Raw genomic sequence first — 12995 nt, forward strand, 5'->3', positions numbered from 1 at the left:
TCTGCTCAAACATGCAAAATATGACGAGTCGGGATGAGATCACGTTGTATTAATGATCGAATTAGTGAGCGTCAAGGGTGCTAGCTAGCAGGTGGATTTCTGTGATGTTTGGATTGAGCCTGCTGTTTCAAATCTTTCTCCTGAGCTAAGCTAACCGGCTGTTTGCTCTACATATTTAGCATGCAGAGATGAGAGTGGAATTGATCCTCTCATCTAGCGCTTGGCAAGGGAAGACTTCATCACATGTATTAGCTCAAAGGTATCATCTGACTCACAGACTGCATTCCTGGAGCTCCCATTAGACCCACACAGGTTCCATCAGTCGCATTCTCCATAACGGTGCAGTCAGAACCTTTTACCATTTCGCCTGTGAGCTTCCCTCCTTCGGCAGGTGAATTGGCCCAACGCGAACAACAAAACATCTGTCTCTGGAGGCGGAGGAGCTCCTGCCAGGCGGTGCGCTGGAAGATGAAGTATATGAAGGGGTTGTATATGGTGGAGCTCTTGGCGAAGAGGCACGGTAACAGGGTGACGAACGGAGTGATGTGCTCCTGGGAGTGAAACATGCTCCAGAAGCTGACGGCCACGTAGGGGGTCCAAGCAAAAAGGAAACCTAAACTGATCATCACAGCCATCTGGAGCCAGAAGAGCAAATGAAAAGGGCACGAGAGGTTCAGTAAAGCAGACGGGAGGAAACAGGAAACAGCAAGACAGCAAATAAGCATGTTACCCCCCAAATTATTTGGATGAATCACCGGTGGTTTGATGGGGATGATGGGTTTACTGTAGAACTAAGCCTTTCAGCACCGATGGTCACATCTATAATTATATATCTTTGTGTTACCATGGCTATAAGGCCAAGATAAAACAGCAGGCCATCGTTCTCAGGTAAGTGATATCTAGATGAGGTCAGGCGAGATGAGCTACAGCTTATGTTTGGCCGTGAGGGATTTGACTTTCTGTCACATGTAAAGAATTAAGGGGATATGATTCGTGATGAACAGGAAGGGGACAGCAGTCCTCTCCAAAGAGCAATTTCCACCTCACGATTTCCCACTGCAGTTTGTATAAGAATAATAAATTCCTCCTTTGAATATTCCACATCATCAATACTCTCATCTTCTCATCAAATAAGTAATTCACATGTGAATGTGGATTCCAAGCAGGCTGGTGAAACGGTAAATTCATGGAACACGTCATAGATGGAAAACTAACTTAAGTGGTTTGGAGAGAAAGAGCGAGAGAGCCTCGCGAGTAGATAAAAGGCATTCATTGAATTTATTCAATTGGCCTTCTTTTCTATAAGTGAAGATGCAGACTTTCAGACAATCAAGACAGATGTACCGACATCCCATAATGGAAGCGGTCGAATCCAGCTCTCGCTGACATATTCATAGTTAATTGGAACCTATTTGGTGAAAGAAAAATGCATTTCTGTGGGAGTAACAAGTGAACGTTACAGGTACCGACATGCATTCAAACACACACACACACACACACACACACACACACACACACACACACACACACACACACACACACACACACACACACACACACACACAATAAATAGTCACATCCGCAGGGCATACGCTCCTTCACAAACAAATCTGTTGTGTTCACAGGAACCCAGATGTGTAAAAAACGATGACCCTGTGCGCTCTGTCAAGCACATTCGGCAGATCAGCGAGACACTTTCTCCTCGGATCTTTGTCAAGGCCTCCTCGTTTTGCTGCAGTCACGCTAACATGCAGCCTGACCCGCGTTTAACAACAGATAGATACACTACTGACCTTTGACTTCATTTTCTAATCTGCTGCAAAAACACTCGTGAGTAAAATCAATTCAATGCACGCACTGTGACACACATGAATGAATATGCACACATTAAATGCAAATGCACAAGTGGGCATACCGTCCGTATGCCTAGATAAGGCACACCATTAGAGATCACAGATATAATGAGGCACTCAGCATTCCTCAGATCACTTTGTGCTGAAGTGGAGTACCATTTCAATGGAGTGATAAAATAGGGATTTACTCTTTATCTGGTGTCCCTCATTCTTCTCCTCCTCATCCCTGACCCTAAAACTACTTTCTACCTCTTGCCACTTAATGCTGTTGAAGGCATGAGTGAATTAAAGGATACATCTGGTGGTATTCTATATTTCCCTTATTGTCAAAAGAAACCCCTTTAAAAGACCAAAAAACACTCAATCTTTCTATCAAATATTACATATGTAGCCAAATCTGGATGTAACTTATATATATATATATATATATTTATAGTTCCATAAATGTGCTGATTCACTTATTGTATTGTTAGCATGAAGAATGGAAGCAGGGGAAATGGTCCAAAGTAAAAAAGAAAACCTAAAATTGACAATTAGCCCTTGTTTGTTTAATCTATTCATAAACAGAAAAGTAACAACGACAATGTTTCTTAAAAGCCGGTGACTTCCTGGAGTCTTCCATTGGTAATGGTAATGGATTGGTAATCCTTTTTGAATTGGACGGAGCCAGGCTAGCCGTTTGCCCCACCGCTATATATTATATAGCTGATATATATTTAGCATGGAGGCACGAGAGTGGTGTCAATCTTCTCATCTAAATCTTGACAAGAATGTGAATAATTCACTGAAATGTCAAACTGATTAGAGGGTTACATCCTCAGTGGGATTGAATGAGCTTGGGACTGAGTCCTAAAGACATGGTAGGGAAGTCAGAAAGTATTGAGGGATGGACGAACACATTGTTGGTCTTTTCATTTGATTTGTTGACGTAACAGGGTCTGTATAATGAGTGATTCAACAGTGGTGTAAATGACTTGGCTCACAGGTGCCTTCAGTTTGTAAATGACTGGCTCGGCACAAATGTAGCAAAATCATATAAATATATACTCTGTATAAACATGGTAGTTTTATGAATTATTGGATTGCTACTATGACGTGTGCGCTGTGCTAAATTCCATCGTTATATGTAATCATATAACGTGAAATAGTGCACTTGGCAATCAAGCTGGCTAGCTGCTGTGTTCAAAAGCACTTTGTGTCTGAGCCGACTCTATGGCTGACCAATTCTGTCTCTAGCACAGCTGCACAGTGATAGACGCTGTCCTCCCATCCATCGTTTCTCTCCGCCAAACTCTACACAACACAGTTGAGGGGTTGTTCAACCTGCCAGTTTCAGTGGTGTGTGGCTGAGCTGAGCTGAGCATCCTCTGAGCAGCTTTTCCCAGGCGGCCTTCGCATGCCAAGCTATACCTTCTTCTATTTCGTCTTAGTTGTGTGTTGGTGATTATTAACTGTGCATTAACTCAATCGACTCAATGTCGACACAATAATCCTGCTTACTTGGAAATCGTTCTTATGTCCACGTTATTCAAGTAGATCCGCACGCCTGTCAAATACTACTTTGCCCAGATAAAGCCTGAACATCGCTGTATGATGTCTATAAATATTCAGCTTCATATAAATATTCAAAAGAACATAAAACAGACAGATCTACAGAAATGTCTTATAAGTATATATATATATATATATATAAAGTATATAGGTACTATATATATAGATTATCTCTTTTACTGCTTGCTTCTGTAAAGCAGGTTGTGCTGATTTAAAAACGCTACATTATTTGTTGCTAAGAGTGAATATGAATATGAATATGAATATGAATATGAATATACATTTTTGCAACTCACACATCCATTGTCTTTAATTACAGTTCAGTACAAAGGCCTTTTAGTCACTATCCGCATTTCACAAATGATGTTTCAAACAGGGAAAGAAACTGACGGGACAGAGTCAACATGGCATTTATTGTCTCATATACTTACAAGAGTGATTTTCTTCTCCACATTGCCGCATTGAAAGTCGTTGCTCCGGATGGATTGGTAGGCTTTGTGCAGCTTCCACGCAATGCCAAAATAGGTGAAGAGGATGACAAGACAGGGGAGGAATGTGCAGAGTACAGACAGAGTCATGATGAAAGTGGAGTGGTTCAGGGACTTCCCATAGCTGTTCCAGTCTATCGAGCAGGCGAGTCCAAATGGCTCTGGCCCGTAGCTGCCCCAGCCCAGCAGAGGAAACAAGGCCCACAGGCTGGCATACAGCCAGATCGCACTGATCACAATACTGATGGTTTTCCTCTGAAACCTGATACCTGTGCACAAACGAATTTTAGATTCAACAGGGTCAATTTTACGGCACTATTGTATTTGTATGCGGTATATTTTGGACTATGCTATATGGTGTTTGCACCATAAAGCCGCCAGGCGGCAATTGTTTGTATCACCTCTTTCGGTGGGGCAGCATGTAATGAAAAGTCTGATGCAGGCTGAAGGGGGGGGGGTATTCATTTGGATTCAATCTGCAACCTCACCACTAAATGGCACTAAATCCCACACACTTGTCCTTTAAATCATGTATGCGAGATCATCCAATACGGGCGTAATTCTGATGGATTCTGGGCTGCGTCATAATGGCCACACTGCAGATCTGCATGAATGTGACTGGACGTAAGCGGTCGACTGGTAGCCAAACAGCTCATTACTGACCCAGTGATTGTGAAGCCTGAATCAGCTAAAGCTAATGGTGGCTGATGCAAGTGTGATTGCAAACAAATTTGATGAATGAAGTATCTATCTATCCATCTATCCATCTATCTATCTATCTATCTATCTATCTATCTATCTATCTATCTATCTATCTATCTATCTATCTATCTATCTATCTATCTATAAATAACCTTCGGTCAAAAGCTCCATTATGTGTTTACTTGCATTAGCATGCAACTTGCCTCCTAACAGAGAACCAATTAGCACACTGTTCTTCTGCTTTATTCCCCATTGTATCAATTATCATGAAAGGCTCTTATGTAAAGATGACTTTTTTAAACCTCCAACTACTGAAAGCCCACAAAGGAATCTGCAGCATAAAGTACTTTGATATATAAAGGCATATAAACATAAAGAGGTATCAAAGGTGTGTAAGTTAAGGTAAACTCAATTTGACTGTAAGGCTATTCGCTGCACTTAAGGTAATTACAGAATATGATTTGTTCTGTACAACATTACTTGGTGAAAAGATGAAAAAGAACATCAGTGTAGTGTCAGTCGGGATCCTGTTAAAACCAACTGCCTTACAAGAATGAAACCCTCAGTGAGTGGAGGGATGAGAGAAGACGGTAACCCCCCCAAAAAGCGAAGCAATGTCACATTTCAATTTCATGTGCAATATTATTTTCACTTTTTTGCATGTGTTTACTATTGTATTGAATCTTTGTTGTTGTATTTTACTCTTATTGATATTTATGATATTTTTTGCAATGTTGTCAGTATTATTTCTTTTACACTTAATAATAGTTATTCTATTGTTCATATATGTTTATATTTGTATTCTATTGACAATCCCTCAATCATAGATGTGCTCAGAATGTTGCACCTTTTAATGGTGTGGAAGGCACAAGTTAATTAAAGGATACATCTGGTGATATTCTATATTTAGCTTATTGTCAAAAAGATCCCATTAAAAGACCAAAACACTCTTATCTTTCTATCAAATATTACATATGTAGCCAAATCTGGATGTAACTTATATATATATATATATTTATATTTACATAAATGTGCTGATTCACTTATTGTATTGTTAGCATGAAGAATGGAAGCAGGGGAAATGGTCCAAAGTAAAAAAGAAAACCTAAAATTGACAATTAGCCCTTGTTTGTTTAATCTATACATAAACAGAAAAGTAACAACGACAATGTTTCTTAAAAGCCGGTGACTTCCTGGAGTCTTCCCCGGCAACCCAACAGTGATGACAAGAGTAGGAGGTTTAACATGGTAATCAAAATTCAGATTTATTGGTAATCCTTTTTGAATTGGACGGAGCCAGGCTAGCCGTTTGCCCCACCGCTATATATTATATAGCTGATATATATTTAGCATGGAGGCACGAGAGTGGTGTCAATCTTCTCATCTAAATCTTGACAAGAATGTGAATAATTCACTGAAATGTCAAACTGATTAGAGGGTTACATCCTCAGTGGGATTGAATTTTCCTGCTATTCTTCTTTTGTAATCTTTAATGAAACTCTGGCACAAGAATTTTCTTCGCGATTAATAAAGTTCTATCTTATCTTATCTTTTATTCCTCAGCGTATTTAACACAGATTTGACAGGGCGTTAGTCAAACAATAGCAGATCAATAAATCATGGCTGTGAAGATCAATCAGGTACTGACTGCTAAATTACTCTGGCTGGTTATGTGATCGATCTCATCAATAATCTTCGTCAGTACAGTACACTGGAATGGTTTATAACTGATGATAATATGAAAGGCTTCAAGGCGACGAAGATAAAACGGTTGTGCCCTTTGATAAGTTTGTGTGCTCAATCTTATCTGCATTGATTTCCTGATGCCAGCTGGTATTCATTTAAAAACTCTGATCTCCTCTAGATCTCATGTGAGATTGCACTATACCTGTGGTTGGTGGACTTCCTGTTACCAGGTACCTGACCATCCCCATCACAGCCAGAGTCATGATGCTGGTTATGCTGAAGACCATGCCCATCAGGCTGTAGTAGAGGCAAGAGGCGTCGCCGCCAATCCACGCGTGGTTGAAAGCTGAAGCGATGGACAGAGGATACATGCTGAGGGCCATGCCGATGTCCGTCACGGCCAAGTTCACCGTCAGCAGCTCGGGAGCTTTGAGCAGGACGGCGCGACGAGCTGCGCTGACCAGGACTGCCATATTCCCAATGATAGATAGGACAGCTGCAGGAAAGAATAGGATAGAGAAACAAGTGGCATCTCAAAAACGAATGTTGATAATGAACCTGTGGGGTCAGGTAAGGAAGCTCCAGTGGGAACGATGTCCAGAACAAGGTCTCAAAAGAGGTTGTGAGTGTGTGTAGAACCATTCATCGTGTTCCAGCTTCTCTGTGCAGCAGACGAGGCAGTTGCTTGTTGATTCAACTTTTGTGCCGATCACGTCGAACAAGAGATTAATTAATGTAATGCAAAGCGAACGGGCCTCAGTCATCTGATCAAATGCCTTCAGCGCTGATTTATAATACGCAGCTCGCTGTTCAAGTTCAAGTTATTCACTGTCATATGCACAATGTTCATTGCCAACAGATAATCACTTGTTTGCGATGAGCATTTTAGATCTGATGCTCCCTTCAAAAAAGAGAATCTAAGAGATAAAATAGTGCACATTTAGGTTAAGACTATAGGGATCAAATATAACATATATCAAATATCAAATACAATTTGATCACGCACTTTTTGCCCAGTGACAGTGTGTGCTGGAGACAACAGTGATTCATAGTGATTCTTAAGAAAATAAGCAGACTTGACGTCAATTTCTGACGCTTCCCTCCCCTCTTTTCACAAACAACAGATCAGGATTCATTTGCGCACGCAGGAAAAAGATCTTCTGCTGCTGTAACTCTTTACATCTGAGCTTTAAAGTGTTGTGTTTTCTAGGATGTGATTCTTAGAAGCACTGTTGCACTGAGCCAGCCCCCCCCCCCCCCCTTCCAATACACTTCCAGTACACTGAACAATCGTTGCTATTCTCCTTGACCTCCTCAGTCGCTGTAGTGCTTGAAGGCCAGCTGTTTGTGAATGACCCTGCTGCCAGTGATCTTACATTCTGTAGTTATTACTTACTTACTTACTGTATTATCAACCCAAACAATAGTTTTCTTTTCATGTATGAAAACAGGCTGTTGTATATAGCATCCATGAATCTTGCCAAGCACTTATCGGGATCCCTGCACTTGATTATTGTATTCATTCTCATTTTATAACAACACAAATTGAGGAATAGTAAGACATTTTGGGAAGAATAAATGTGCCTTTTTACACAGGGGTAGAAGGTAAGATCAATGCCCACCAGCAGCTCTAAAACTCACGAATAAACACACCACATCTTGTCTCTTTAAAGTGTTTAAATGTTATGCTTGATTATAGCTGGCTGCGGGCTGTGGCTTTCACATTTGCCATATATGAGACTGGTATCATTTAAATCTCTACATGGAAGACAATAAGTGCATAACCCAAAATATAGATCTCATACAGAAAACCGAACACAATAATGTGTTCACACATCTACCACATGTTGTGCATGTGACCATAAGTGCAGCATAAACCTTGTTCTTTATTGAATTTTCTAATCATGCAGCGATGATTTGTTGACAGAAAGGAAGGTGAAGACGGTAGATTGCTGCGTTCCGCAAATTTACAGTGAACCGTATCTACAATTTTCAAGCAGGTAACCAATAATTGTAAAAGAAAATAATTCAATATCACATTTTTTTTGCATTGCATGCGATTCTATAAAAAGAGTTGACTATTAATTACAAAAGGACTGCTGATATGATCATTGTCTTCTCCATTAGTGAGATTGCTTGATGTGTTCGGGGTTCAACCTTAAGTGAGCTTATGGGAATTTGATTGAAATGCAAAATGCAATATTGTGCTGACATGTGTTCATTATTTAAACCGTCCTTTTAATCTGTGAAAAAAAGCATGTCAGGTTTTTGTCCCCAAAGTAGTCCTAATGGAATTTTTCTCTCCCAGAGCAATCTTGACACGAGTGCTCTGCATTCGTACCTTATTCATAAACTTTATGATCATTTTGACTAAAACAAGAATTCGATGACTTTCTATTAACAGATTTGTGACGATTGTGCACATGAATACGTGCTTTGAGCTGCAGACCTATATAACAACTGCCCGAAGTGAAGAGTATTGGAAATGTTGCTTGTGCGTGCTGAATAGAAAACTCAAGAATGCAGCTCTATGTTTTTATCTCAAGAGTTGATAGAATCTTTCTCGATTGTTTATTTAAGCCGTTCACAGATTGTGCATTGGATTGTTGATTGCTGCTTGCATCTGCAGCTTTTCTCGAGGAGAATACCAAACAACTGAATGTCTTATCTGTGAGCCACAGCAACAACACAACTGAGATCTGATCGCTGAAGCACTTATCTACCAGGATACGTCCAAAGAAGTAATGACATTTTCAGTGAATGGACGAGGTGAATGACCCGCAATATGAACCTATTGTTGCCATCTGTCGAGATATTTTTCTCTCCGGCATTTACCTGAAAAAGTCTGGAAGATCGACTCAACACAATGCTGTGTGTAAGGATACTTGCTGATGTGTATGCATTTCATTACTCGTTCATGCTTTTATCTTGTTGAAAGAAAAAAAGACTGAGCCACATTCATCGCTTCCAGTCCTGCCTCTTCTCTCTCCTCCCACATCATCTCATCCGTCCAATCACTGTGCGAGTGTTCCATGGTTCAAATTCAACTTTCTGCGGTGCTCATCTCGCAGGAGGTAACCCCCCATCTGTGACACGGTGCTGCTAACTGGGACCGGCTCAGACGGTCTCGTGCAGGAAACTCCAAAACATCTATTAAATAAATATTTTACTTTCACATTAACAAGCGGTGAGGTCCCCTCTAGGTGGTTAGTTTGTCCCTCGATGCCTGCGGGGGTTTTGTAAAAATGTAATGAATGTGGCCCAACATCCCAATTCTCTGCGGTTAACGAGGTCAACCCTCCGGTAAGGCTGACAAACTAAAGCACTGTGCTTCTATGCAACATGAAACTAAACAGAAAAATCCCAATGGAATCAGTCACTCTTCTTCACTGGGAACATTTCCATATTTACATATTGTTCAACAACTAAGATGAAGGAAAAATGTGACATATGATGATAAATTCAGTGGAAACCAAATGCACCATGATGGAAAACCTCCAGTGGATTGTTGAGTGTGTGTTGCAGTTTGATTCCATGGCTCTTCACTTGACGGCTTAGCGGACTAACTCTCCAGCGTGTGACTGATTTAGTCTCCGTATGCAAACAATCGATCCCGTACTTGGCTTCAACTCTTCTGCCGGGTGATGTGGCAAATCGTGCCGACTGGGACTAGCGAGAGGCTCTTGTGGTTGTTTCAGGACCAATTCATCAGGAATGAACATCAATCCCAAACAGCAGCTGTTGTTGCATAATATGTGCATCTGGCTTGGGATCAACTCATTTACTCTACTGTTGCACAAAAATGCAATCTACCGGTTTCGTGTACAGGGATGCAAAATGTCTGTTTATTCTTTATTTTTTTCGTGTCCCGTGGCGTTTTTTTGGGACGACATTACGTTAAAACAGAAAATTAGGTTATAACAAAAATATGCACACCATTGCCTCAGTATAAGCAAAAATGTTCAACAGCCTGCTATCAACAATATCGTCCCGCGCTTATACACAAGTGGCCGAACCCAATTCAAAGGATCAGACATGATTAAAACGGCAAGGCACTCCAAAGCAAATCCCTTTTATTGGATTTTGACTCAGTGTGCTTCCTCAGTCAACCCTTAAAGTTGCATTAACTGATTTTTTTTGGGGGGAGGCACAATGGGGGGTAAAAAAGATCACAAAAGGCGGTCACGTGGCTTAAGTGTTTGGCGAATAAGGGCATCCAGCAGATTAGGGAGCTACATTTAGCACTCATGTGGAGTCTTCTCTCTGACCACTCAATGCATGTGACTCTAAATGACTCTCTAAGAAAAGCCAAAACCTCCACTCCCTTTACCCAAATCTGTTGATGCTGGTTCAGCTATAGTGTAGACTACAGTGGGTTTTATATTCCTTTGCTGGATATTGCTGCCTGTATTTCATTTACCTGATATGTACAGTGTTTTTTTATGTTTTATTATCTTTTATGCTTCATAATGTTTTACTGCCAGCAGCGTGGTAAGAGTTATTACAACATGTCTCCAGTAGGGGGGTCAAGCAGCCTTTGAGCTCTATTTGGGAACGCAGCTTCCTTCAATTAGTGCAAACACGAGCGGAGGAAATACTTTTCCAGGTAGTCCCTGTCATTAACGTCTTGTTTATTAGTGAGTTGGGTCAATGCTTACGCTTACTAAGGGCACCATTTAACTTGAGAACTTGTGATTGGCTAGCTTTTCCCGAATGATAGCCGCACTTCCTATTAAGTAGCGTTAACCTAAACGCTAGCTTCTTACCTTTCTAATTGAATATCGTTGTAATTATTACCAGAGTCGGCTAAAGGACGCTAACGCTGGTTATTTGTTATTGTGTAGCGTTGTGTTTTTGTATGTTGACTGGACTCAGAGTAACGCTATAGTAGCTACCACGGTGTCCTGAGATAATACTGCACATTTAAACAGAAGATTGTTCATGTTTTGTGAGCATTGCAGTCATTTTTATTCCGTTTTTGTCATTTTTAGAAAAATAACTGTATATTTATTGTGAGATTTATAACTGCCTGTGAATCAGTGTTTGAGTTTGAACAAAAATAAATAGATGTCATAGCTTCAATCTTCAAGCCCCAGCTCTTCTCCTACATGAGAGGTCTTAGTGTGACTAGGCTGCATGAAATGGAATGTTTGACCACCTGCAGTGATCGTAATGTTTGTATTCTACAGTGCGGTTTGCACTGCTGGTGGCAAGTGAAGCTAGCAACAGGGGAGGTCACAGCAGCTCAATTGAAGATCTTTTGTCATTTGATGGAATTTCTTTCACATGATTTTCCCCTTTTGACAGATTTTTGCACATTGTAACTGGGTCTTAACTGGGTCTAGCAGGAGGTAGTAATACGTAGTACAGATCCCATGTGAGGGACGTTTTAGTTGGCGGCACTCAGCCCTGTTTCAAGCCCTGATATTATTTATCTATGGCTGTTTTCATATCCCAGTTATTTGCTGCAAGAAGATCCATAGAGCTGTGATTTTGGCACAGTGGGCTTTACACAGTATGACATGAGTTTCAATGTTAACATGGTAAATATTGGTTTCTGCAGGTTTTAGATTATTTGGTGCAGTTATCTCAACTTCAAGGACATTTTGGATAAATGCAGCTGCTGAACGTGTGTGTCTTCAGTGATAGATGATCCGTATCTTACTCCAGATCTCCCCAAAATGGCCTGTGGACTGATGCTCCATCATGACAACAACACCAAGGGACGTGGCAATACGGCGGACCGGTTGCAGGCGTGTGAAGTCATCGTTCATTGAATGCAAAGATAGCAGGAGAGGAAGTGAAGTGACCGAACTTCCCTTGCAGGTATACATTTGCAGACAGGTGGCACACATGCACACACACACTTCTATGTTAGGGCACAGAGAGCCAGTGGATAGTATCTAACCTATCAGTGTGGCTCATTCCTTACATGCAATATCAGTCATTTTGTAGAAGAACAGTAACTACTTTTTTTCTCAAAACCAGGATCAGGGCTAATCCAGGTTTCTGAAATCAGGTGTTTACAGGCACGAAACATGACCGGGATGCTTCAAAGGATATTTGTGCACATGTACCCACATCAGTGTTTACTCTATGTTCATTCTGCTGAAGTAAATCAAACTAATGATATTGCGTACACATAAAGGGGAGCTCATAAGACATCATGCACCCCGATGTGTCTCTTGACCTGCAGCGAAGAGGGCAAGCAAACCTAGAATTTAAACAGCTAATTTCTCATTATTCATTTCTGGGTTTAAGCTTCCTGCCCGCAGCCACATGAAAGAGAAGGTATCACTTTTTCAGAATCCTAAAATAGAGCTACACAAGCTGAAAATATTAATCTTACAGACAAAGTCGACATATTGAAATAGAATAAGTAAGCAATGTACTTACCAATTGTCACCAGATACATCCCTGTCCAAAAATCAACCGCAGGTGACAGTTTGGACGTGTATTTATCATCCATGTTTGTCCAGTCAGTGGTCGAAAACAGACGCACAAATTACTCCCAGCAGGAAAAAACACACCGACAACAGGTTCTCGAGTCCAGCAACGATTGTACTTGAACTGAATTTTTGAAAGACTGAGCATATCGTTCCCTTTCTCTCCTGTCATCACTCATATTTTGTCAGTGTGACGCAGCATCTCACACCTACACAATATACGGTCAATGTACCGTACAGTATAGATTGGCAGACCCCCTCCACACAGC

General features: G+C 40.9%; 1 protein-coding gene across 1 annotated transcript; it reads right to left on the bottom strand.

Moving 5' to 3' along the window:
- Positions 1-248: 248 nt before the first annotated feature.
- On the bottom strand, positions 249-12749 carry opn8a (opsin 8, group member a; the record flags this gene model as incomplete). Its single annotated transcript, XM_079180738.1, has 4 exons — positions 249-635; positions 3836-4161; positions 6483-6776; positions 12677-12749. 4 exons carry the CDS (start codon positions 12747-12749, stop codon positions 249-251), a joined length of 1080 nt encoding a protein of 359 aa, XP_079036864.1.
- Positions 12750-12995: the final 246 nt, after the last annotated feature.

The sequence above is a fragment of the Pholis gunnellus genome (genome assembly GCF_910591455.1).
Source record: "Pholis gunnellus genome assembly, chromosome: 19".
Taxonomy (NCBI): domain Eukaryota; kingdom Metazoa; phylum Chordata; class Actinopteri; order Perciformes; family Pholidae; genus Pholis; species Pholis gunnellus.